The following is a 23,317-nucleotide window of genomic DNA, read 5'->3' on the forward strand; positions in this document are numbered from 1 at the left end:
GGAACACTGTGGGCTGAGACGCTCAGAGTGGGCTTTCTATAGTTCATTCTGAATGGTTGATGACAGCTTACTAAAGAGTCCCTGAATGATCCCTTTCAGGTAGAAAGGCCAATATCCTTTACAAACCTCTTTAGCTTTGTAGGAGATCCCTTATAACAGAAGAACAAAAGCAGTGTTTTCATTTCTTCCAGTCCCTGGAAACATAAACTATGTGGTGTTGCTTGTTATAAAGAACTTGGGATCTAAATTTGTAGGTTCAAGTATTGCCTTTGCTTCTATGTGACCTAGGAAAAATCTCATAGTCTGAGTTTGTTTATTAATTAAATTGGATTGAAAGTACCTACCTACTTACTGAGCACACTTGTGAGTTTCAAATAGGCCTTTGCATGTAATAGAGCTTTGTCATCTGTGACCTGCTACACAACGGTCATCTGTTGTTTCACATTCAAAGGATGTGAAAAAATCAGCAGTCTTCTCTCTCAATTTCCCTCTCTTTCTTCTTTCCTCTTTGTCTTCCTCTCTCCTCTTTTTTTTTGTCTTCAGAACTTGTAGAATATATCTCAGAAAAAATAGTAAGGAAACAAATAGTTCAGAATCAAAGATGTCTTGTTAAAGAAAAAGCAAAAATAAAAGATCCATATATCTCAGTCCTCAGAGAAGCAGAAAATTCTTACAGCCTCAGGCAAATTGTGCCCTCTGAGGAGCCTGGATTCTGGGAGAGAGCAGTCTTGTGAAAGACCTGAAACAAAGGCTTTTCAAGTCCTCAGGAATTGCTCAGAGACTGGGACAGTACCCTGGCAAAGTTATTAGAGTTGATTTCTCAGAGTTATTTGCTCAGAAGGGCCACCTGAGGATAACTGACCACTTGTCCTGAAGTTATCATCTATTTTTAAGAGACCAATTAGAAAGCAGTTAGTAATTATTGCTGTGTGAAGCTTTTACGTCAAAGAATTATAGGATCTTAAAAAAGTTTTTTTTTGATAAAATGGTTAAGGAGGGAGGTTTAAAATATTGGTTCACAATATGCAAAGGAACGTTTGCTTGTGGCATTTAAAATGCATCATGTAGTATGTAGTACTTTTTCCTCCTTTGGGCTTACTTTAGAAATACTAACATGTTAGCTAGGTATACCTATTTTCAAAGTGATTAACAATTAACTTCTAATTTAAGTATTTGTAATGTTATTGATTAATGCCACTTAACCCTTATTTTAATTTACTGCTTGGAGCTTCTTTAGATACCAATGATGTTTAAAAATCTCTTTTAAATATAGGTAACTAAATTTCCTAAGTAATTAAAATAATGACGATTTACAGTGAGGAAAATTTTTATATTAATATTGAAGCAGAATATTAAGAAACTCTGTAACAGTTATCAGGGAGGAAGAAGTTTTTCTCTACCCTTCTAGGTTCTTCTGGCTGTCTAAGAATTAAATTGACATGAGACAGATTAGCAGGAGAAAATCACACAAAAGTTTGATAACACATCTACATGGGAGAGACCCAGGAAGACAGAATCATGGCCAAAATGGCCAAAACCCTCACCTTAAATACTGTCTTCAGTTAAAGGCAACAGAGGATGTTGTGGGTAATGGTTTGGGACTTCAAAGGGGAGGAAGGCAATTCATATGGAGGTAGGAAAGGAACTGTTTTGTAAAGGAGCATTTGCTGGACCAGCGGAGAGTGGATCAGATCTCTGGGCCCAGCGCTTTTTCCTGGCGGGTATCTCTGACGATAACTCTTTTCAGCTCTAATATGTGAATTCTTTAGGCAGCTAAGTGGAAGTAAAAAGAAAGACTTCCTTAGTCTTCTGTTTCTTAAAAATAATCAGCCTAACTTAATCCTAATGCCAAAGAGACACATTTTGGGGCAGCAATTTTTTCTCCCCCAGACAGTGAACTGTTGCAAACTTTTATAGTCAAGGCAAGGACACAGTTTGTCTTGGGAGAGTGGTGGTTTTCCGCATAACATGTGATTTCTTGTGTTTGTGCCAAGGGTGTTTCTTTTTTGTCTTTTTCTTTTTTGTAGGCGGCAACAATAGGCACATGTTAAATATTGATGAGTTTGACCTCCTGGGAGTTAAAGTATATGCACCCTTTTTGAATATAAATGCTATTTGGTTTATATGGTAAGCGCATAGAAATTTAGAGATTAGCATTTTAATGAAGTCTAATCTCAGTATTTTCTGATTCCCGCCCCCCACCTCGCCATTTTGTCAAAAAAAAAAGTTTGAAAAATGAAATTTTGAGATGACCGCTGATGTTCTCTCATGGAGATGCAAGGTCTGCACGAACATAAAAGCAGCACTGTGTGTAGTAACCTTTCCTAAACCATATGTCAAGCACATTAACGGTGTTTAAGATGATCAGTTATTGAAGAAAAGACCAATCCATTCGACCAGTATTTATTAAAGAGCCATGCTTCTGCAGGCAGGTTGGAGGGGGTACTGTATGTGGCCTTGAGATTACCGTACCTCTGAACTGGAATGTGGCTTTCCTTTTTCCCCTTTAAATTTTTTCCTTTTTTGTTCAGCGTGGATCTTCCAGCTGCCAAGCCCTTCAGCAGGGACCAGGCATTGGATTCCGGTGGCGTATACTGAGGTCCTCAGACCCAGAGGCGCTCCTGGCGCTTCAGCGGTGGGGGGCGGGGCCGAAGGGCCGGGGGCGGTGCTGAAAGCGAACAGGGGCGGGGCCTTGTGCGTTCCGCGCGGCCATTGGCGGCGCTGCGTGAGCGCGTTCGGCCCCGCGCGGGCGGGCGCAGCCGCGGCGCGTTCTGCGAAGCGCGGCAGGTGCGTGGCCGGCCTCCCTCTTCTCAGCAGCTCGCTCGCCGCCTGAATCCTCGGGATCCCAGCGCGGCCGGGCCGAGGAGCTGGCATGGCCTGAATGCCCGCGGCGACGGCGGCGGCGGCGGCAGCAGCATGGGGAACCAGGACGCGAAGCCGAAGAGGAGTGCGGGCGATGCCCCGCACGGAGGCGGCGGCGGCGGCAGCGAGGACGCCGCCGGGCTCCGCGAGGCCGAGGGCACAAAGAAGGCGGGCGGGGGCAAGAAGGCGCCGGGCCGGCACGGCAAGGGGGGCGGCGGTGGGGAGCCGGGCAGGAAGAAGAGCCGGTCGGACCCCAGGGCCTCGGTCTTTTCCAACCTGCGCATTCGGAAGACCCTGTCCAAGGGCAGAGGTGCTGGCGGCTCCCGTGAGGATGTGCTGGACTCCCAGGCCCTGCAGGCCGGCGAGCTGGACAGCGCCCACTCCCTGGTCACCAAAATCCCGGACCTCAGCCTCTCGGCCGACGAGACGGGCCTGTCCGATACGGAGTGTGCCGACCCTTCCGAGGTGACGCGGCCCCGGGGCCCTGGCTCCGCCGGGGTCGGGAGCCCGGCAGTGGCCGAGGATTCGGAGACTGCGGCGGGGGTGCAGGATGGACAAAGGACTAGCTCGGGCTCAGACACAGACCTCTACAGCTTTCACTCGGCCGCGGAGCAGGAGGACTTGCTCTCGGACATCCAGCAGGCGATCCGTCTCCAGCAGATGCAGCAGCAGCAGCAGTCCCTGAGCCCCGAGTCGCCCCCGGCGTCGCCCCCCTCCGCTGCCCCCCCGCCCGGGGCCCTGCCGGGCCTGGACCGACCCCCGCCGGGCCCAGGCGCCGAGGCGGCGCCGTCCGCACGCCCCGACCGGCCCCCGGCTGCAGAACAGCCCTCGGCCGCCGCCTTGCCATCTCCCGGGTCGGCTCCCGGGGAGCGAGGGGCCGCGGACACGGACGAGGAAGGCGAGGAGGACGCTTTCGAGGACGCGCCTAGAGGCTCTCCGGGGGCGGAGTGGGGCCCGGCGGCGGGAGAGGCTCCGCGCAGGCCGGGGGCGACGCGCGAGGAGGGCGCGCCGAGGCCCAGCGTCCCCGCGGCCGCCTCCCCGCCCTGCAGCCCGGCGCGCAGCCCGCGCTGCTCCCGGGCCCGCCCGCTCCTGGCGCCCTGCTACGTCAGGACCACCACCCGGCAGCTCAGCTCTCCCGGGCCCTCCCCGGCCCCGTCCCCCAGCCAGAGCCCCCGGGTCCAGAGACGGCCGGAGTCCTCCCTGGACCGGGGGTCCGGAGCCGCCGCGGCCCCCGCCGCCGCTGCCGCCGCCCCGGCCAGGAAACCCCGCGCGGGCCGCAGCCGCTCGGCCGATTGGACCGCGGAGCTGGGCAGAGCGCCCGGGGCGGGGGTCTCGGCGCACCTGGCGCAGCGCGGGGCGGGCGGTCTTCAGGACGTGTTCGCAGGTGAGCGCCGGGCTCGGGGCCCAGGGCGCCTGCCCCTCGGAGACGTTTCCGTTTGTACACAGGGTCTTAAAGGGAGCAGCTTAGGCGCTTCTGTCCTAAGGCATCGGGAGCAAGGGCCGCTCTGTCCACTTCTCCAAAATATCCCGGGTCACGCCAGGCAGATCGGCTCCTTTTTTGGCACCGTTTGCAAAGCCATCATTCTCTTTCCTTCCTCCTCCCACAGCATTAAAAATAACGAGATTGTTCACGGTCCTCTGACACATCATCTATTCTAGGACTGCTCTGAGGTACACGCCCATGTGCACGCATGTGACACGTAGTTTCTCAGCGATCGGCGTGGACGCCGTAGTGAACTTAGGTGGTCACTTCTGGTTGCTGACGCAACCAAATCTGATGCATACTTTCAGGAAATTAATGCATAGTGATCTAGAATATTAGGCATCATTTACATTTCGCTTCATGGCCCAGCCTGGAGACAGTGATGGTGAGCAGGCCAAAAGCACCCGGGACGCTACTACTGGTACCTTTCCAGCGTCCGTACGGACTTGGCAAAGCCGGCTGAACGGTCGGCTCACGGCGGAAAATGTGGAGCAGTGCGATGAGTTTATCCTTGCGTAGGTCCCACGCCTTTCCTTAAGTGCCCGCTGGTAGAGTGTCAGCTTGTTTCATGTTTACTAACTTCTCTTAATTTTTAAATGAAATAATTGAGTGTAAGAATTTAAGGAGCAGGGGAAAATGAGAATTCATGCAAGTCCCGGTAGGTAGTGATAAGTATTTGAATGATTAAAAATTTCAAATGTAATTTGAAAAGCTTAAAATCTTAGGTTCTGTGGCTTTAATAAATAGGGTATCTATGAAACAGTAGATGATGTTTCTCCAGAGCATGGATGCTTGTTAGTTAGCTAAATGCTGTTCATGTTTCGTACTTACTTGTATTGGCCACATTTTAAATTTCATCCATGGGCTATCTTTTATTTTACGTTTATAGATTCTTACACTTCAGAGTAGCCTCTTTGATTCATTTTACATGCTTGCTGTCCCTCTTTTACTTCTCCCTTCCCGATATCACGTAGGTTAAGTTAAAGGAATATTTATAGTCTAATATCCGTTAGATAAATTGTAAATAAAACAAAACAAAACAAAAAAGAAACATAAAAACGTCCAAAAGACTGATTTTGAAGGAAGAGGATCGGAAAGTTCTTTAGTTAACTTTTGTGAATTTAATGTTGTTAAGAAATTCAGTATGTCCTCCTTATCTAGGTGACACTCATTTTATATATTATTTTTCTAGAAATGAAAATATCACCAAAATTAAGATGATCATTCATTACTATTAATGGTTGTTCTGCTTTAGAATTTCAAATATATTCATTTCCTTCATTTAACAAATATATATATCTATGTGTACGGGGCAGCCATGTTATGCCAGGCAGTGTGTTAGATGCTAGGTGATATAAAGATCATTAAATCATGTCTCTGCCTTTACAAGCCTCACTGACAAGTGCACATAGAGATGTAGTACTCTGGGTGCATCAAGTGTGCAGTGACTTACCTCCTGGCAAGGGATGAGGAGACAGGAATTCATAGGAGAATTGGTCAGAGTCCTGAAGATCGTAGGACCCTAAATAGGTTGAAGTTTTGTTTCCATTAAGGAAAAAAAAAAAAAGGGTATTTTTGGAGCTAGCATTTCATTTAAATTTGCTAAGTATTTCCAAACTTGAAATTGGGACTCTTACAGGATTCCTGTTCAAGAGGTACCTGGGTTTTTTTGTTGACATCTCCAAGCAGGATTTTTTACTGTGCAGAGTTAGTTGCTTTAATATGGGCATCACCCACTTTATTTATTTATTTTTATATATATTTTTATTGAAGTTCAGTCGATTTTCAATGTTATGTTAATTTCTGCTGTACAGCAAGGTGACTCAGTTATGTACATATATACATTCTTTATGTTTAATATTATTTTCCATTATGGTTTATTACAGGATATTGAATAGAGCTCCCTGTGCTATACAGTAGGACCTTGTTATTTATCCATTTTATTTGTGATAGCTTACATCTGCTAACCCCAACCTTCCACTCCATCCCTCCCCCAACACCCTCCCCCATGGCAACCAGAGAACCATGTTCTCTATGTCTGTGAGTCTTTCTGTTTTGTAGATAAGTTCATTTGTGTCATATTTTAGATGCCACACATAAGTGATACATATGAGGCATTCCCTACTTTATATGTGATGCTTGGCTATAGTTGGCCAGTGACCAGTGGATATTTGTGTTGCAGTTTCTATATATTTGTCTCACTCACTTTCTTAAAAAAAAAAAAGGTAGGTTTAACCGAATCTTGTAACTGGTGGGCAAATGGAGGTAAACAAAGAGGTGAAAGTTTTCCAAGGTCACACTGTGATTCATTCAGAGGCTGAGCCAAAAATAGGAGCTGAGTCTACTGATTTGAGTCTGACTGTTCTTGCTTATTCCTCATTTTTGGGTGTTCAACACTGTAAGACGTCATATGGAGTAAAAACGTTAAAATATATTATAGAATTTAAGGCCTTCACTTAGGAGATTTCCAAGTTTCTGTTATTAATAAGGTGAATTCCTTTCATTGTTGAACGTGTGGCCTTCTTGGGCTGGATGCAGGGTGATTGATGGTCAGAGTGAAGCAGGTTTTCTCCAGACATCTCTCATGGAAGCTTTCCTGCGGTGGTCGAGTGAATCCAGGGTGACACAGGCCTCTGTTCCTCAGCTGTTGTCTGTTTCCTTGTCATTTGGCTTTACATTTGGTTCTTTACCATCCTCTCCTATTTTATGGGTGTCTTGGAAATTACTAGAGCCCTGGGGAACCCTAGCATTGTCCTCAGGGAATTTGTTTTCTGGCCTTAATTTGCATGTCTTTGGATCAATTAATTGCCAGCTGCCTTTGAAGCAGGTGATAGTTATATCTCTAAACTTCCATGGACAGCTTTTATTTTTAAACCATAGAATGAAGGTTGTCAGCTCTGCAGGAAGGAACAGATGTTTTTTGCTTTTTACTGCCTTCCAAATGTAGGGAGAAAATTCGAGTGAAAAGAGATCTCCATGGCACATGTTTGTTTCTTTGGCAGATATAATAACATTTATTGGGAACCAAGACTTTATCTTGTTTTAGCTGTTAAGGAGCTGATGATGTTTTAGGCCACTACACTGAAATTTCACAGTTCATTTGCTTGAAAAAACATCTTTTTCAGTGTTTAGTGCAAAAATTGCTATGAAATTTAAGAGATTTCTTTGCACATGCTTTCCTTACAGCACAAGCTTGTGAATAGAATTTTGCAGTTAATTAAAGTGTAGACATGTGAAATGTTAAATTTGTGATGCTGAATCACTTTTGATAGAAGTCTTTCCAAAGTCAATTATGTGCTTATCCTTCTTTTTCTTAAACACGTGGCCTGAATGGTTCATCTGCTTTAACTGGCTTAATGTCATCTTTAGACCCATCATGGTTGCATCCCGTGAAAACACTGCTGTTGCCCTCAACTGCTGTTGAAGTGTAATAGGCTGGTGACTCCAGTTGGCTGTTGCTGAGGTTTTGTATCTGTGTGGTTTTCTTGACTTTTTCCTTCCCGTCAGCTATTGATTCTTAGAGCTGTCTTAGGTCTCTTCTCCACCCCCCCATTACTTCTAATTTGATTTTTGTGATCAATTTGTTATTGGTTTATGAATCCTGTGATTATGATGTTAGCTATATTTATTGCACTCTGCTAAATGCCAGGCTCTGTGTTGGTGCATTACATAATTATCTCAAATCCTTATGATAGTCTTGAGGTCTAGCTGTTTATCTTCGTTTTCCCAGTGAGCGAACCATGGTCAGGCAGGTAAAGTAACTTGCCTCAGGGCATTAAGTAGCCAATGGCCCATCTAGGATCTGTACTTAGAAAACCAAATCTGTTGTTAATGTGAATAAAATAAAATGAAGTGTGTCAGTGAGCTTTTGGAGCACTAGCTAGTCAATAAAGGGCGTGGGCTTTAAAATTTAGATTGCATGACTCTCATTTTGGCTTTTCTAAAGGTTATCTTGATTTTTATATCAAAGTGGAAAGAAGACCCTCTCTAGGAGTGCAGACTTTCTCACGCTGCTTGTGAAGTTATTAGATTGTGAACTTTTTAGAGCCTGGAGCAGTCTTATATCCAGCAGTAGCATCTGACAGAGTGTAGACGTCCAGTTATTGACCAATAAATGAGTGAGGGTCAGAAATCACCCCTGTTGTGTGTAATGCATCAGTGTTACTATGACAGGAAAGGGGATTACAAGAATGCCGTCTTTTCCCCTATATCTTGCGTTACTGGGCTTCATGTATTTGAATCAGATTTGGCAGCATAAGCTGGGACAGGTAGCACTGTTCTCAAATCATTTTAATTTGGTCTAAAACATCCTTTCTCATGGTTCCTGTAAGGCTGTGGTTTGGATTGAAGTCATTTACCCCACTGGCCTGGCTTTTCATGCATTTAGGCATTTGGATACAAGCCATGTGTACATGAACTTGAGCAGGTGCATTTAGAGCAGTGTTTCCTTCTGATTCCATTAAAAAGGTGCTGAGCACACACCTTGGGTGATGCAACTGTGGTTCCTCTAACTACTGGTATTCCAGATGTATCTGTATCCTAGCTGGCTGTTCAGTTAGGTGACTCTTAAGTAATTTTTTCTCATATGTATGAAGGTGGAGGAATCATTTCAAGTTAATAATATTACGATTAAATAGTGTATGTAAAGCCCCTACAACTCTGCCTGGTACATAGAAGGCACACAGTTGGTGCTAGTTACTTGTCTGTCCTGGTTTATTGCCTTAATGGACTACATTGTTCAAAGTGGTCCAAACCAAATTTGTCACATCAAAACAAAACAACTCTGAAATTGTGTATAAACACTGGGAAGGATGTAATCCGATACTTGTTGAAAATTAATATTTCTAGTCAATAGGATTTTTTTGGGCAAATTGTTTATATATCAGTTTTTTTCTTTTCTTGCATTTTCAATGATTGTAAGCCTTTTTGTCACTTTATCAGAAATTGTAGTTTGCTTGGGGGTTTGGATAAGGAAAGCATATGGTGGAGGATGACTGTGTGATTAGGGGGAGGTGGTGGTGTTTAAAGGGGGGTGGGGTAGAGGCTTTGCAGCTTCACCTCCCATGGTTTCCTTCAGAAACTCTCTACTTTAGTCAAGTTAATCTGCTTACTGTTCTATGAACAGTCATTTCATTCCGCTGACTTTGTGCCTTTGTCTAACAGTTTTCACTCTCCTGTAACACAATTTGTCTCTCTTGACTTAGCATCTGAAAAGGCTGATTGAATTCCCATTTCCTCTTTGGTATCTTTCCCAGCTGGGCCTGACTGGTGGTCGTCTCTGCATCTCTGTGCTTACTGTCTATATCATATCATGTATACTTCTTGGATTTGGGGATTCTTTAGGTCTTCCTTCTCACTTCCTTCTGCTTTTCCTTTCTCCTTGCCTGCTCACCTGATTCTGTCCATTCATCACCCGCTCCTGTCTATCCTCTGCGAGTACCTACTCCGCGCCTGCTGTGTGCCAGTCAGTCAGGTGTACATTGAGCACACTGAGGCCTTTATGAAGCTCGTTCACCATTTTCTTCAAACAGGGGAGTTGATTATCTAAAACTAGTAGAATTTAAGTTGGAAAGTTACTAACATTTTTGGGTGGTAGAAATTAATTATTTTCATTGAGTTATGATTGACTCAGTGGTGAAGGTAGAATGATACTTTGGTAGAATTTGTGTTGAGAGAACATCTATTCTGATTTTTGTGGATTGATTTTAACATAGCAATGATAATGCAGTAACTCTAAGCTTCCAAATATAAATTTTGTTGGTAATGAAAGAAGAGGAAAATTTCATTATTCTCTTCATTCCTGCTTTTGCATTATAAGTAACAACTTGATGTTAATGAAATTTAGAATGAAGGGACCATTAGGAAGAAACAAATATGTACTGCCTTGTGACTTGATAGTTTTGGTTGTGATTTTAGTGATTGAAAACTTTCTGAGGCTTTTTAAATATTAAATATATAAATACATGGAAAATAAAACTTCTAGTCAATTTGAAATGGTAGTTAGTAAATCGAGGTATTGTAACATCAGAATGATAAGAACAAAAGATAAGTTATTGGATGCTTAGAAGAGGATGCTGACCATGCCAGAGAAGTGTTGTCTTTTGATACCTGCTCCACTGTGGAAGAGAGAGAGGGGAACCTTTGTATCTTCGTCCCCTTCAAGGATGTACCTGGAGGCGTTCATTGGGTGGGAAAATTACTGCCATTCCTCTGTGCACCGTACCTTGGACCCACTGGAGCCTTTATTATCTGTTATGCCAGAGCTGCAACGGGCCAAAAATAGTCCTTTTTATTTTCAGGGAGAATAGAATAATTTCTTGAGAAAATTAAGCCTTTGCTGTGTTTTAAAATTATGCTTAAAAGTGCTTAAACCCTACTCCTTGTTTCTTTTTATTTAAAAAGTTTTTATTAGTAGTAGTATTTTTTTTGGCCTTGCTGCTCAGCTTGCAGGATGTTAGTTTCCTGACCAGGGATAGAACGCGGGCCCACAGCAGTGAAAGCCCCGTGTTGTGACCATTGGACCACCAGGGAATTCCCTGGGTCTCCTTTTATACTTCAGGCAGAAGGATCTTGGTGGTATTGGGTTGGCCGAAATGTTCATTCGGTTTTTTCCATAAGATGGCTCTGGTAGCACTTAGTTGTCTCTAACTTCATTCGAAACAATTTTGTTAGATTGTATGTGACAGCTGTCATATCAGCGTGCATTTAAAAAACGTTATCAAAATTGGTGAATTTTTGTGTAGCCATCTTAATATTGAAAATGAAAGAAAAACCAACATTTTTGGCATATTATGCTGTATTATTTCAAGAAAGGTAAAAATGCAATGGAAACACAAAAAAAAGATTTGTGCAGTGTATGGAGAAGGTGCTGTGACTGATGGAACATGTCGAAAGTGGTTTGCAAAGTTTCGTGCTGGAGATTTCTCACTGGATGATGCTCCACAGTTGGGTAGACCAGTTGAAGTTGATAGCGATCAAATCGAGACATTAATTGAGAACAGTCAACGTTATACCATGCGGGAGATAGCTGACATCCTCAAAATACCCAAATCGAGCGTTAAAAATCATTTGTACCAGCTTGGTTATGTTAATCGCTTTGATGTTTGGGTCCACAGAAGTTAAGTGGGAAAAAAATCCTTCTTGACCATATTTCCCCATGTGATTCTCTACTTAAACGTAATGAAAGCGTTCTGTTTTTAAAACAAATTGTGATGGGCAATGAAAAGTGGATGCTGTACAACAATGTGGAATGGAAGAGATCATGGGGCAAGCGAAATGAACCACCGCCACACCAGAGGCCGGTCTTCATCCAAAGAAGGTGATGTTGTGCATATGGTGGGATTGGAAGGGAGTCCTTTATTATGAGCTAATTCTCAACGCCGAACGATTAATTCCAACAAGTACTGCTCTCAATTAGACCAACTAAAAGCAGCGTTCGACGAAAAGCTTCCGGAATTTGAACAGAAAACGGGTAATCTTACATCAGCATAACGCAAGACCACATGTTTCTTTGATGACCAGGCAAAAACTGTTACAGTTTGGCTGGGAAGTTCTGAATCATCCGCTGTATTCACCAGACACTGCACCTTCAGATTTCCATTTATTTCTTTAAGAAGAATTCTTTACAAAATTCTGTTAATGGAAAAAATTTCAATTCCCTGGAAGACTGTAAAAGGCACCTGGAACGGTTCTTTGCTCAAAAACATAAAAAGTTTTGGAAAGGTGGAATTATGAAGTTGCCAGAAAAATGGCAGAAGGTAGTGAAACAAAAAGGTGAATACATTGTTCAATAAAGTTCTTGGTGAAAATGAAAAATGTGTCTTTTATTTTTACTTAAACACCGAAGGCACTTTTTGGCCAACCCATGATCTAGTGCACATGTGTGGAGAAGAATTCTGTGTCATTTAAATTGTGGCTTTATACACAGAGCAGCACTGCGGCAGGCGTGCAGGCTGAGAAGTCTTTCCATCGACCTCCCTTTTTAAGTATACTACTGGTTTCCTGTAAAACGTGGCGATAATTTCTTACCTCCTCTTAGTGCCCTGGTTTCCCAGGTTGTAAAAGTGAGTGTAATCCTGGTGGGAAGCTGCTTCCTCCAAGTCTTATCCATCCCAGCAGTTCTATAGGAGTGATGGTTCCAGGAGTTATCCTTTTCTCCAGATAATGATACTTTGCATATTTAGAACTTTACTGTTAGAGTGGAAGAAAATCCCTATGTAGGGGGATCCACTTTTTTCTCACTGTTGTGGCCTCTCCTGTTGTGGAGCATAGGCTCCGGACGCGCAGGCTCAGCAGCCATGGCTCACGGGCCCAGCCGCTCCGCGGCATGTGGGATCTTCCCGGACCGGGACACGAACCCACGTCCCTTGCATCGGCAGGCGGACTCTCAACCACTGCACCACCAGGGAAGCCCGAGGAACCACTTTTACTGTGGAGTAAAGATGCTCTGGGCATCGGTACTAGCTGGTGGTAAGACGTTGGTGGTTTTGATCAGTTGTTAATTGATGCTAAAGGGGATTTGGGTTGGTTGGAAAGCTGTTATCTGATGTGCACTTGGGACCTTGTGTTTTTGTACACCAGGGTAGTGACTGCGGGTATGGTGGGTGGTGGACCTGTTTTATGGAATCTACAGATGGGAAGGCTGTGGTGTTCGATGTTATGACCCAAGGATTTAGAGTGTATGGAGTCTAAATACACTCCAAATTCTAATAGTGACACCAGATCCATTGAGGAAATCCTTAGATTCATTATCTAAGGACAATAAGAGTCTCCGATTCTTGAATGGGCTATAGGCTTTGCATTTTTCCTTTTAGTTTAAACTTCTCAGTAAAAGTAGTACTAATTCGTATAAATTATTTCAGTATACTTTAATATATTGGTTTTGTCCTCAATTTTCCATACTATTTTATACACTTACTTAAATAACTTTTATGAGTGCATGGTATTTCACTTAGAAGTTTGCGTTGACATGAAATTTTCTGAAGAGACTAGAGAGATAAAACGTTTTGAGAGCTTTTAGGTATTTTACCTTTTTAAAAAGTTTTATTGGCCTTAAAGTAGTGCAGCTTGTTCAAGCTCATTAAGAAGCAGATAGGCTAGAAAGGAACTATTTCAGGATTCCAAACAAATGCATTTGAATACTCTGTGGAAAGTTTTGGAAGCCATGAGTCTCTTCATTATTAACATAAAAGTCTTATCTTTGAGAAGAGTCATAAAAACAATGGGGTAACAATAGAGATGGTTTTTGCAAACATATACTTGTAGATAATTTCCCCCACCCAGCACGTTTCAAAGCTATAGACCAGCACTTGCTGCTTGGAGAGGTGAGGGATGTGGTTTCTCCTTGGGAGGTATTACATTTTGCAGCTACCCAGGATGTTCAGCACTTATTTCTCACTGTCCTTGCTGTGCTATTTTGGCTAAACGGCTTTGAGGGTGTAAAATGTTTGGATAGTATCCTGGCAGTTTACTTCAGGATATAGGGCTTGATGTGTCTTTATTTTGTTCTTGGAAAAATTAAAAATGTGTTGACTCCGTTGGATCCAGTATATTGTTGGTGGGCTAATAAGGCTGAATAAGAACTGCAGTGATTTAGGTGGAGAGCCATTTGTCTCTGGGCTGAAAATGTGATGTAAGTGAAGGGGTGATTCTGGAAGCCTTTTATCTCTGACTTGGATGATTTCTCTAAGGAGCCTCACTTGACTCTAAATTCGCAGATCATTTTCACTACCATCTGCTTCAGGATAATAAAAGCTGAGCATGTGGCCTCCTGGCTTCATCACCGCCTAGATCCAGTGGACGGCTGTCTGCACCTCTGGCCCCTCCTTTCTGCATCAGGCTCGTCATTGAGCTGTCACAGGTCTAGGAGTGTCACTGTGTCTAATGGGTCACTGTACCTACTCTTTTCCCTCCCTCTAAATACCTGCCTCCTGGGATTCCCAACCGAGGTTTGGCTGTCCAGCCTTGCCACACCCCTTGGTTTTCTCACCCTTCTCATACTTGAACTTGACCTCAATTAGTCCTTCCATTTTCTCTATTCTTAAATTTCTCTTTGATAAGTCTTCTAATTTCTATTCCCATTGCCTCTACATTTCCTAGAAAAGATTATCCAACATTGAGATTCTAAACGTTCTCCCTGTCCTCAGTCTGGCTCTTTTCCAGTAATTCACTACAAGGCAAGAGAGTCCACTATTTAAAATACAGAGCTGAACTGGCCGGTCCCAGAGTAGAAACATTTCAGTGGTTCCCTCTTGCCCTGAGACTAAAGTTCATATACACTACACATATATATAAAAATACAACATATTATGTATAAATGATTACATATATATATATATACTTAAAATTTTTTAAAAAATTATTTAACCATTTTTTAATCGAACTATAGTTGATTTACAATGTTGTGTTAGTTTCAGGTGTACAGCAAAGTGATTCAGTCATATATATATTTTCTTTTTCAGATTATTTTCCATTATAGTTTATTACAAGATACTGAATACAGTTCCCTGTGCTATACTGTAGGTCTTTGTTTATCTGTTTTATATATCATAGTATACATGTGTTAATCTCAAACTCCTAATTTACCCCTCCCCCTGCTATCACCTTTGGTAACCATAAGTTTGTTTTTCTACGTCTGTGAGTCTATTTCTGTTTTGGAAATAAGTTCATTTGTATCACTTTTTTTGGTTTCCACATATACGTGTTATCATATGATATTTGTCTTTCTCTGTACTTTACTTAGTATAATCTCTAGATCCATTCCTGTTGCTGCAAATGGCATTATTTCATTCTTTTTAATGGTTGAGTAACATTCCATTGTGTATATATACCACATCTTCTTTATCCATTCATCTGTCAGTGGACACTTAGGTTGCTTCCATGTCTTGGCTGCTGTAAATAGTGCTGCTATGAACATTGGGGTGCATGTATCCTTTCAAACCATGGTTTTCTTGGGATGTATGCCCAGGAGTGGGATTGCTGGATCATATGGTAGTTGTATTTTTAGTTTTTTGAGGAACCTCCACAGTGGTTTTCCATAGTGGCTGCACAGTTTACATTCCCACTACCAGTGGAGGAGGGTTCCCTTTCCTCCACACCCTCTTATATACACACTTTTGTATATTATTATTTACTGTGCTGCAGTTTTTCTCCCCTTGCTTAGTCTCTGTCCTGAATGTTCCGAGTCCTTTTTCAGGTAGCTTGTACTCTCCCTAGTAGTTCTAGGTCTTACTGACACTCTCTCCCTGGTCTTGAGGACAGAAGTGCGCGTTTATTGGTACCCTGAGGGCATTGTTAGTCCATGCAGAACTCTTCACGTTGTCCTTGGATTTATTTTCTGTATTTTCATTTCCTATTCTGACCTCCCCTCATGGATGCAGGGAACAGCATTTTTTTTGGGAACAGCTTTTATGTGTTTGATAGATATCCTTAAAATTGTATGTATTTTTGTAAAGTGTATAGTATTTCTGTGTGTTTTTAATTTTCTGTTATACAAACAGTCGAATTGTAGACTTCATTCTTTTGCTTTTTTTTTTTTTTTTTTTAACTCGGGAGCTTTTGGGGAAAAAATGTACAGATTTTTCCTGGTGAATGTTTATCAGGTGGGTTGTTTCTTACTGCTTTATTCTGTTACAAAGAGTGAGAGTTCCTCTGGGTCGTCCAGCCCCAGGGACACTGTTCATATCTGTTGTATGTGAGTCTCGACCCTGGAGGTGTGTATTGTGGCCGTGGATGGTCCTTACCTTTGATTTCCGCATCCGCCAGGGTGGACATCTAGATGCCACCACAGACAGCACTGTGATTAGTATTCCCACACGGGTCCTGTGTGAGAACTTCTCTGGAATGTATATTCAGGAGTGAGATTGCTAGGTTAAAAAAATGAAAATTTACTTAATTTGTATGGGTACTGCCAGTTTAGTTTTTAAAATATTTCTCCCAGTTTATACTCGCTAGCACAGCAAATCAGCATTTATCTAATTTTTGAATTTTTACTAATCCAATGAGAAAGTGGTATGTCATTGTTTTACTTTTTACTTTGTATTTATCTGATGGCTAATGCCTTTGAGAAAAACTGTGTGTGTTTTTAGCTGTTTGGGTTTACCCTTCTGTCAATTGCCTGTTCATATCTTTGTACCTTTTCTATAAGGTTTCCTGATTTTTCTTGTTTGGTCACAGAGGTTCTCTGTGTATTCCAGATGCGGCTCTATTACCAGTGTTGAGGATGTGATGGAGCATTGCTAAACCCCCTCTGGTCTTCTTTCCTTACATTATAGGCTCTTGTAAAAGTGATGTTTCTCAGAGTCCCTTGTGGGTTGTGTTTTAGATGTGGTTTATGTTGGATGAATTCGTGCCACGTCTGGAAGACCTCGACAAGGTCCAGGATTGACCTCTGCTGTTTGCTCTTTCAAGCCAAGCAGAGGCCTGGTGTCCAGGCACCACTTCCCACAGGCCCTGGTGTGGCCCCGGCGGGCACAGCCCAGTTCTGGGCTGGCAGCAGGGGTGGCCCAGCTGGGAAACCTCCTGACCTGGGAGCCAAGTGTGCTCTTGGGACCCAGGCCTTAGATCAGAGAAGAGTGGCCACTGCTTTGGTGGCCTTGTTCTCAGTCACGGCTCTGTGAGTGGTCTCTACTTTGTCTTCAGCCCTTCCAGGACTCTGTAAGACAAGGAATACGCTGCCGTGAGTCTCTTGCTATTTAAACTATTTGGAGTGGATTCAGTTCTATGTAATTGTTGAAATTTTGACATATAGAATCAATTTTTAAAAAATAAATTTATTTATCTTATTTATTTATTTTTAGCTGCGTTGGGTGTCCGTTGCTATGCGCGGGCTTTTCATTGTCGTGGGGTCTCTTGTTGTGGAGCATGGGCTGTAGGTGTGTGGGCTTCCGTAGTTGTGGCACACGGGCTGGAGAGTGCAGGCTCAGTAGTTGTGGTGCACGGGCTTAGTTGCTCCGTGGCGTGTGAGATCTTCCCGGACCAGGGATCGAACCCATGTCTCCTGCATTGGTAGGCGGATTCTTAACCACTGTGCCACCAGGGAAGCCCTAGAATCAATTTTTGATGTTATAAATATCTTCCCCTAGCATTTCATCCCTTTTTAAAATTTGTTGTGTCCTTTGTTGAACAGAAGTACTTAATCTTGCCATAATCAGATCTATTTTTCATCTGTGGTTTGTGCTATTTTCTTCTGATTTAAGAAATCCTTTCTTAGGCTCAGGTCACCAACATTCTCTCCTCCCCAGCCTTCTATAGTGTTATTGATTCACCATCTACATTTAAACATCTGCTCTGTCCAGAGTCCTCTTGAGCGTGTGGTGTGACACACATGGCAAAGCAAAGTTTTCAGCATCGTCTACTAAACAATTTTTACTCATGGATGTTTAATGCCATCTTTAGATCATTCCCATACCCTGTCTGAGGGTCTGTTCTCTTCCTTGCATGGATGTTTTTCTGTCTTCGGTGGGTACCAGACAGCTGTCATAAATGTGCTTTGCAATATGTCTCATTACCTGGAGGAGAAGTGTCCCCTTTTTCAAAGTTTGAACATTATCAGGACTTAGCCGTTGATGGGCTTATAGTTTTTTATATAAATTTAAATTAAGTGGTTGAGGTTTTCTTTTTTGGTTGAGGTTTTTAAAAAGTCCTGATGGTGCTCAGTTTATTAAATTTGTAGATTATATTGAGAACTATTATTTTAATAATGTCATCCAAGACTGGAAGACCTCTTCATTTATTCAGATCATCTTTTATGTCCTTTTAATAGAGTTTTGGACTTTTTTTAATGGAGAGTTTGTGTTTTCTTTGCTGAGTTAGTTTCTGGGTGCTTCATATGTTTCATTGTTAATGGGAACGGTATTTTACTTTTGAATTGTTTCTAGTTATTGTTGGGGTAAAGAAATGTTTTCATTGTCTTTCAGTTGTAAGTATTATGGGATCTCCCTTATGAATATTTTTTAAACCTAAAGGTTATTTAGTCATTTCTGTGGTTTATAGCTACAATTCTAACACTAACTCTGATGTGTGGGTTTTTTCCCCACATCACCAAGCAGTTCTCTGGGACACCAGCTGGGTATCCTACAATTCAACTCAATTCTGATAACACTACTTACCTGGAGATGGTGTCAGGTCCCTCAGACTAAGGGCTCAGTCCTACAAGGCTGCCAGTCTTCAGATGCCAGTCACAGGTCCAGGTTGTCACCTGGGCTTCTGACTGAGCAGCTTATAGGTTCCAGCAGCCCCCTCCTTGGGTTTAATTCTCTACAGCAACTTATAGAACTCAGAGAAGCATTTCACTCTCCAGATTACCAGTTTATTATAAAAGGATATAACTCAGGAAGAGTCAGATGGAAGAGATGCACAGGGCAAGGTATGGGGAAAGGGCACGGAGCACCTGGGTGCCGCTCTCCCTGAATCTCCACATGTTTGCTGACCCAGAAGTTCTCTGAACCCTGTCCCCTTGGGTTTTTATGGAGGCTTATTTACACAGGCTTGATTGATTAAATCATTGGACATTGGTGATTGAATCAGTCTCCAGCTCTGCTCCTCTTTCCTCCCTGGAGGTCAGAGGTGGGACTGAAGGTTCCAACACTAAAGACAGGGTTGGTTCCCCTGACAACCAGCCCCCATCCTTAGGTGCTTCCAAAAGTCACTGCATTAACATAAACTCAGTGTACTTGAAAGGGGCTTGTTATGAATATCAAGACATCTTTTTTGCTCCAATCATTTAGGAAAGTCCAAGGGTTTTATTTATTTTGTTCTTTATTTTATTTTTTTAGAGCTAGAAGACATTTTCTATTTTTTATTAGCTTTAATTTTCATGAATAAAAGCAGTTTCCTGTCTTACCCCTTCTGATCCTTTGATTACTCCCCTTTCAACAGAGGCAACAATTCACAACTTATGTAGCAGTTTTCTTTGGCATTTGCCTAATTATTTCTAAAATATCTCCATTTTCGATTTCCAACTCCCCATCACGATAGATGGGGTTTTAGTTTTCTCACATCTACCTCTCTTATTACCTCCTGTGCCCCCAATTCCATAACAGAGATCACAGATTTTTATAAAATAAAAAGTAATATTTAGATTCTTAGGACTATGCAAATAGTAGTCACTGCAAAGTCATATTGTATACTATGTTCAAACGTCCTTTCTTATATCATGCTTTCTATTTCCTGGAGTTAACAATTATTATTATTTTTTTTTGTTTTCCTGCTTTTCTAGGAGAATTTTTCAGATGCTTCAAAATTTTTGACTTAAATATATCTTTAATATTCCCTATAAACTCTAAGAGATCAATTTATTTTTTCCCCTGGAGGCCACCTTTCCAGAGGACTCAGGCCCCCTGCTCCAATCTACATTGGTTGTTCTCTAATCTTGCTGATCACCTATCATTCCTGGACTTCCTTTCACATCCTCTGTTTCCCCTGGACCCCTGTAAGTTTCTATTTTTTGGTTTTCTCCCTGTTTGCTGAAGTATATCCTCTAGGACCTTAACTAGAGAAGGTGAATACACCGTGCAAATATTTGAGCCCTTTTATATCTAAAAATGTCTTTATTTCACCTACATAACTACTGGAAATTTGGATGTCTAATTATAGGCTAGAAATCATTCTAAGCTCAGATAGTTCTAAAGTAAATTTTATTGATGTATAGTTTATATACAACAACATGCACCATTTTCAGTGTACAGTTTAATAAACTTGGCAAATGTATAAACCCATACATAACCTTCCACCTCAACCAGAAAACAGAATATATCTATCACCTCCAAAAGTTCCCTCAAGCTCCTTGGCTGTCAGGCTTCCCTACTTTACCCCACTGCTGGCAACCAATGATGTTGACTTTTTTCACTCATCATATTTTTGAGGAAATGCCAAGGGTTTTAGAAGCTCTGTGCCAGAAATTGGACAAAGACCAAATGCATATTTCTTATTATAAATCACAATATCGCAATAGTCATATGGGATTGTAAAGGCAGTCCTTTAATCTTTGTTTACAGCAAAATAATTGAAACAATCATAGAACATAATGTACATTGTGTAGATTGTTTTGAAATTACTGTGACTCTTTTTGGGCTTACATATTATCAGTCTTTGTGAATCTGTGCTCTGTTGGGGAAGGTATAATCCTAAAATCCAGAAACGTCATTAATATTCTAATTTAGTAGGTTGTGTTTCACACTCAACATTAATAAAAATGTCTAATTAAAAAAATGCTTCAAAAAACATCATTTAAACCACTGTATATTTTATCCAAACAGAAAACCCCACATTCCTTGGTTTCCACTACCGGCTTCTGCTGGTTTGCCTCCTTTGTTTTGGGCTGGCTTTTGTTACCTTCTCCTGGTCCTCTTCTTCCGCCAGACCTTTGCTAAGTACATGCTGCTTCCCCTGGGCTTCAGTCCATCTGAACATTCATCCCCGGGAACCCTTTCCCTGAATGTGGATGACTGCATGGTTCAGGTCTCTCTGTGAATTTCAGACGCAGATTTCCTGTTGCCTTGAAAAAATCTTGACATGGGCTGTGGGAGGCGGTCCACGCTGAGCTTCTCTGTCCTCCAAAGCCACCCTGCTCCCTTGTTCATTGCCTGCCTGGTGGGTGGTAACAGCATCTCCTCAGTCAGAAGTCTGAGAGGTGTAAAGTTAGCAAGTTCCTCGCATTTCCTCCTCAGATCAGATCCTCCAGTCACTAACCCCTGTTAAAATATACCTCTGAAATTTAAAAAAAAACAAAACCAAAACTCATCCCCTTCTTTCCAGGAGAGTTCTTAATGCTCTTCTCAGAATTATTCTATGGCTCTCCATTGACCAGGACAGATTTTAAGCCTGAGATTGATGTTGAAGAAGAAGATCGAACGTGTCTGGGACAGAGGAGCTAGATTTGCTAACACTGTGTGTGATTCATTCAGCGTCAGGGAGGCGTCCCTCAAAGAGGGTCCAGCTTTGGAACAGCTGGTCTTGGGAGGGGCGATTTCACTATTTACTGGAGATGTTCAGAGGCTGGTTGAAGATCTACTGATGTGACCACAAACCTGGAGAGGCTGAACTTGACCACTGACTTTCCTTCCAACTAGAAGAGTCAGTGATGTTTGACTTCAGAAGCTCAGAGCAGCTGCGATGGTCTGTGTGTCTCATTCCTTTTATTTGGGGCTGCTTTAAATATGTAAAAAAACTCTTCAGCCAGAGGTATTTTAAAGCTGCCATTTATTAGACTCACTTTTATTGATTTAACATAATAGACAGAAATTAATTTTTAAAGCATTTTTCCTTTTGACATTTCTATAATTCTTTCCTTTGAAGTTTGATTTGTTTCACGATCTTTGAAGAAATTACCAGAGACATCCGTAATCTAACATAGGTCCTGAAAAGGGGTTGGTTGTCACTGTCACATATGTCCTATGATATTACTTGGGTGATTTTATTAGATTCATTTGACTAAATTTCTCAGCTTGTTCTTGTCGTATTTCAGTCCTTGATCAACTGAAGTTGCATAGTTTCTTTTTTCTCTTCCCCCCAAAAAAGCCTTGATGGATGCCAAAACTGAGCTTTAAATTTATATAATTTTGAGTAGACTGTTCAGTGACTCTTGTCAGAGCTCTCTACACCGAGTCACTTTTGAATGCTCTGTCTCTGTGTGACTGACGCTGAGCACAGTTTTTTACTGCTATTCTCCATACTCTCAGTGTCGGGTAACCAAGATGCATCACACATGAGACCCAGGTCACCACACAGAGCAGTCAACTTCTTCAAAACGGATGTGAAGACACATTACAGGCACTTACTGTTAAGGACTCAGATAGACCATCAGCAAATCTGTACCCAGTCTGTAGAGTTTTATTAAGTTTAAAATATCTTGTCTTCCTTCCTTCCCTGGAGTTTGGAGCCTGAGGACAGGTGTCTTCCTGTGACAGCGTCTGGACCAGCCCTGGCTGTGGGCTTGGTGGGCTCTGAGCCTGGGGTGCAGGGAGCTTGCGACCGTGTGCGGAGCCCTTGGTGAGCTGTGGTGTTGTCTCTGGGGGTGGGCCCATCTGGGTCCTTGCACCTCCTGTGACACGTCCAGCCATTTGACCACATGACGGCCTTCTTTCCTCGAGAAAGTTCTAGATGTTAATACTCCTGAGACCCCTTCAGTCACTGTGAAACTTGTAGCCTTGTGGATCTGATACTAGACATGTTAATTTCCACTCGATTGTACTTGGCCTGTCTCTATTTTCTTATTTATCCTGCAGAGGTCATCAGTGTATGATGATCTGTACATAACATGTGATCTCTCTCTGCTCGCTCCATCATACACTTAAGCAATTATCATTAATGTTGTGGACTTGCTGGTCCACAACCTCATTTCCTCTTATTATTTCAACTGCTAGATAATATAGGATTTCAGGAGAAATTTATTAGATATGTCTGAGCTATAAAGTCAGAAAAAAGTTTAACATAATGAGACTTCTGTTTAACTCTTATTTTGCATAAGATATGTGGCCTGTGGAAACAAAAACTTATGTTGATGCCTTTCAGAATATAGCAATTACATTGTTCATCCTTCAACCGTTACAGCATACACAAAAGGAAAAATACCCATTTTATGTTTCTAGGCTGTTAAAATATAAATTAAAAACATGATTATAAATTAGTGATATTATGGGACATAGGATAACATAAAAACTCGCACCTAGCCTTCCCCCGTGTATAACCTGGGATGTTACTCAAATGTTTGGGCCTTGATTTCTTTTTAGGCAAAATTGGAGGATTGAGGCAAATAATCACTAAGGTTTCTTCTGGCTCCAAAATGCTGAAAATTAAGTGGTGGGTTGTCACTGAGTTATTTAATCCTAGAAATGACAAAAAGTACAGTAAAAACAGAAAAGTTACATGCATTATCCAGGCTAGGGGAAAAAAGTCTCCTGCTGTCTCCACGTATTAAAAGTTTCTCTTCCTGTTTAGATACTTTATTTTCTCCAGTAGATGGAGAAGGAGCCA

General features: G+C 42.2%; 1 protein-coding gene across 1 annotated transcript in view; it reads left to right on the plus strand.

Annotated features, from left to right (window-relative positions):
* Positions 1-2,758: 2,758 nt before the first annotated feature.
* Positions 2,759-23,317, plus strand: part of FMN2 (formin 2) — a 315,421-nt gene continuing 294,862 nt past the window's right edge. Inside the window, exon 1 of the mRNA XM_079899446.1 lies at positions 2,759-4,246. Coding sequence (XP_079755572.1) covers positions 2,917-4,246 — 1,330 coding nt within the window. The 5' untranslated portion in view covers positions 2,759-2,916. The remainder of the gene's footprint in view (positions 4,247-23,317) is intronic.

This window comes from Stenella coeruleoalba, assembly GCF_951394435.1.
Source record: "Stenella coeruleoalba genome assembly, chromosome: 16".
Taxonomy (NCBI): Eukaryota; Metazoa; Chordata; class Mammalia; order Artiodactyla; family Delphinidae; genus Stenella; species Stenella coeruleoalba.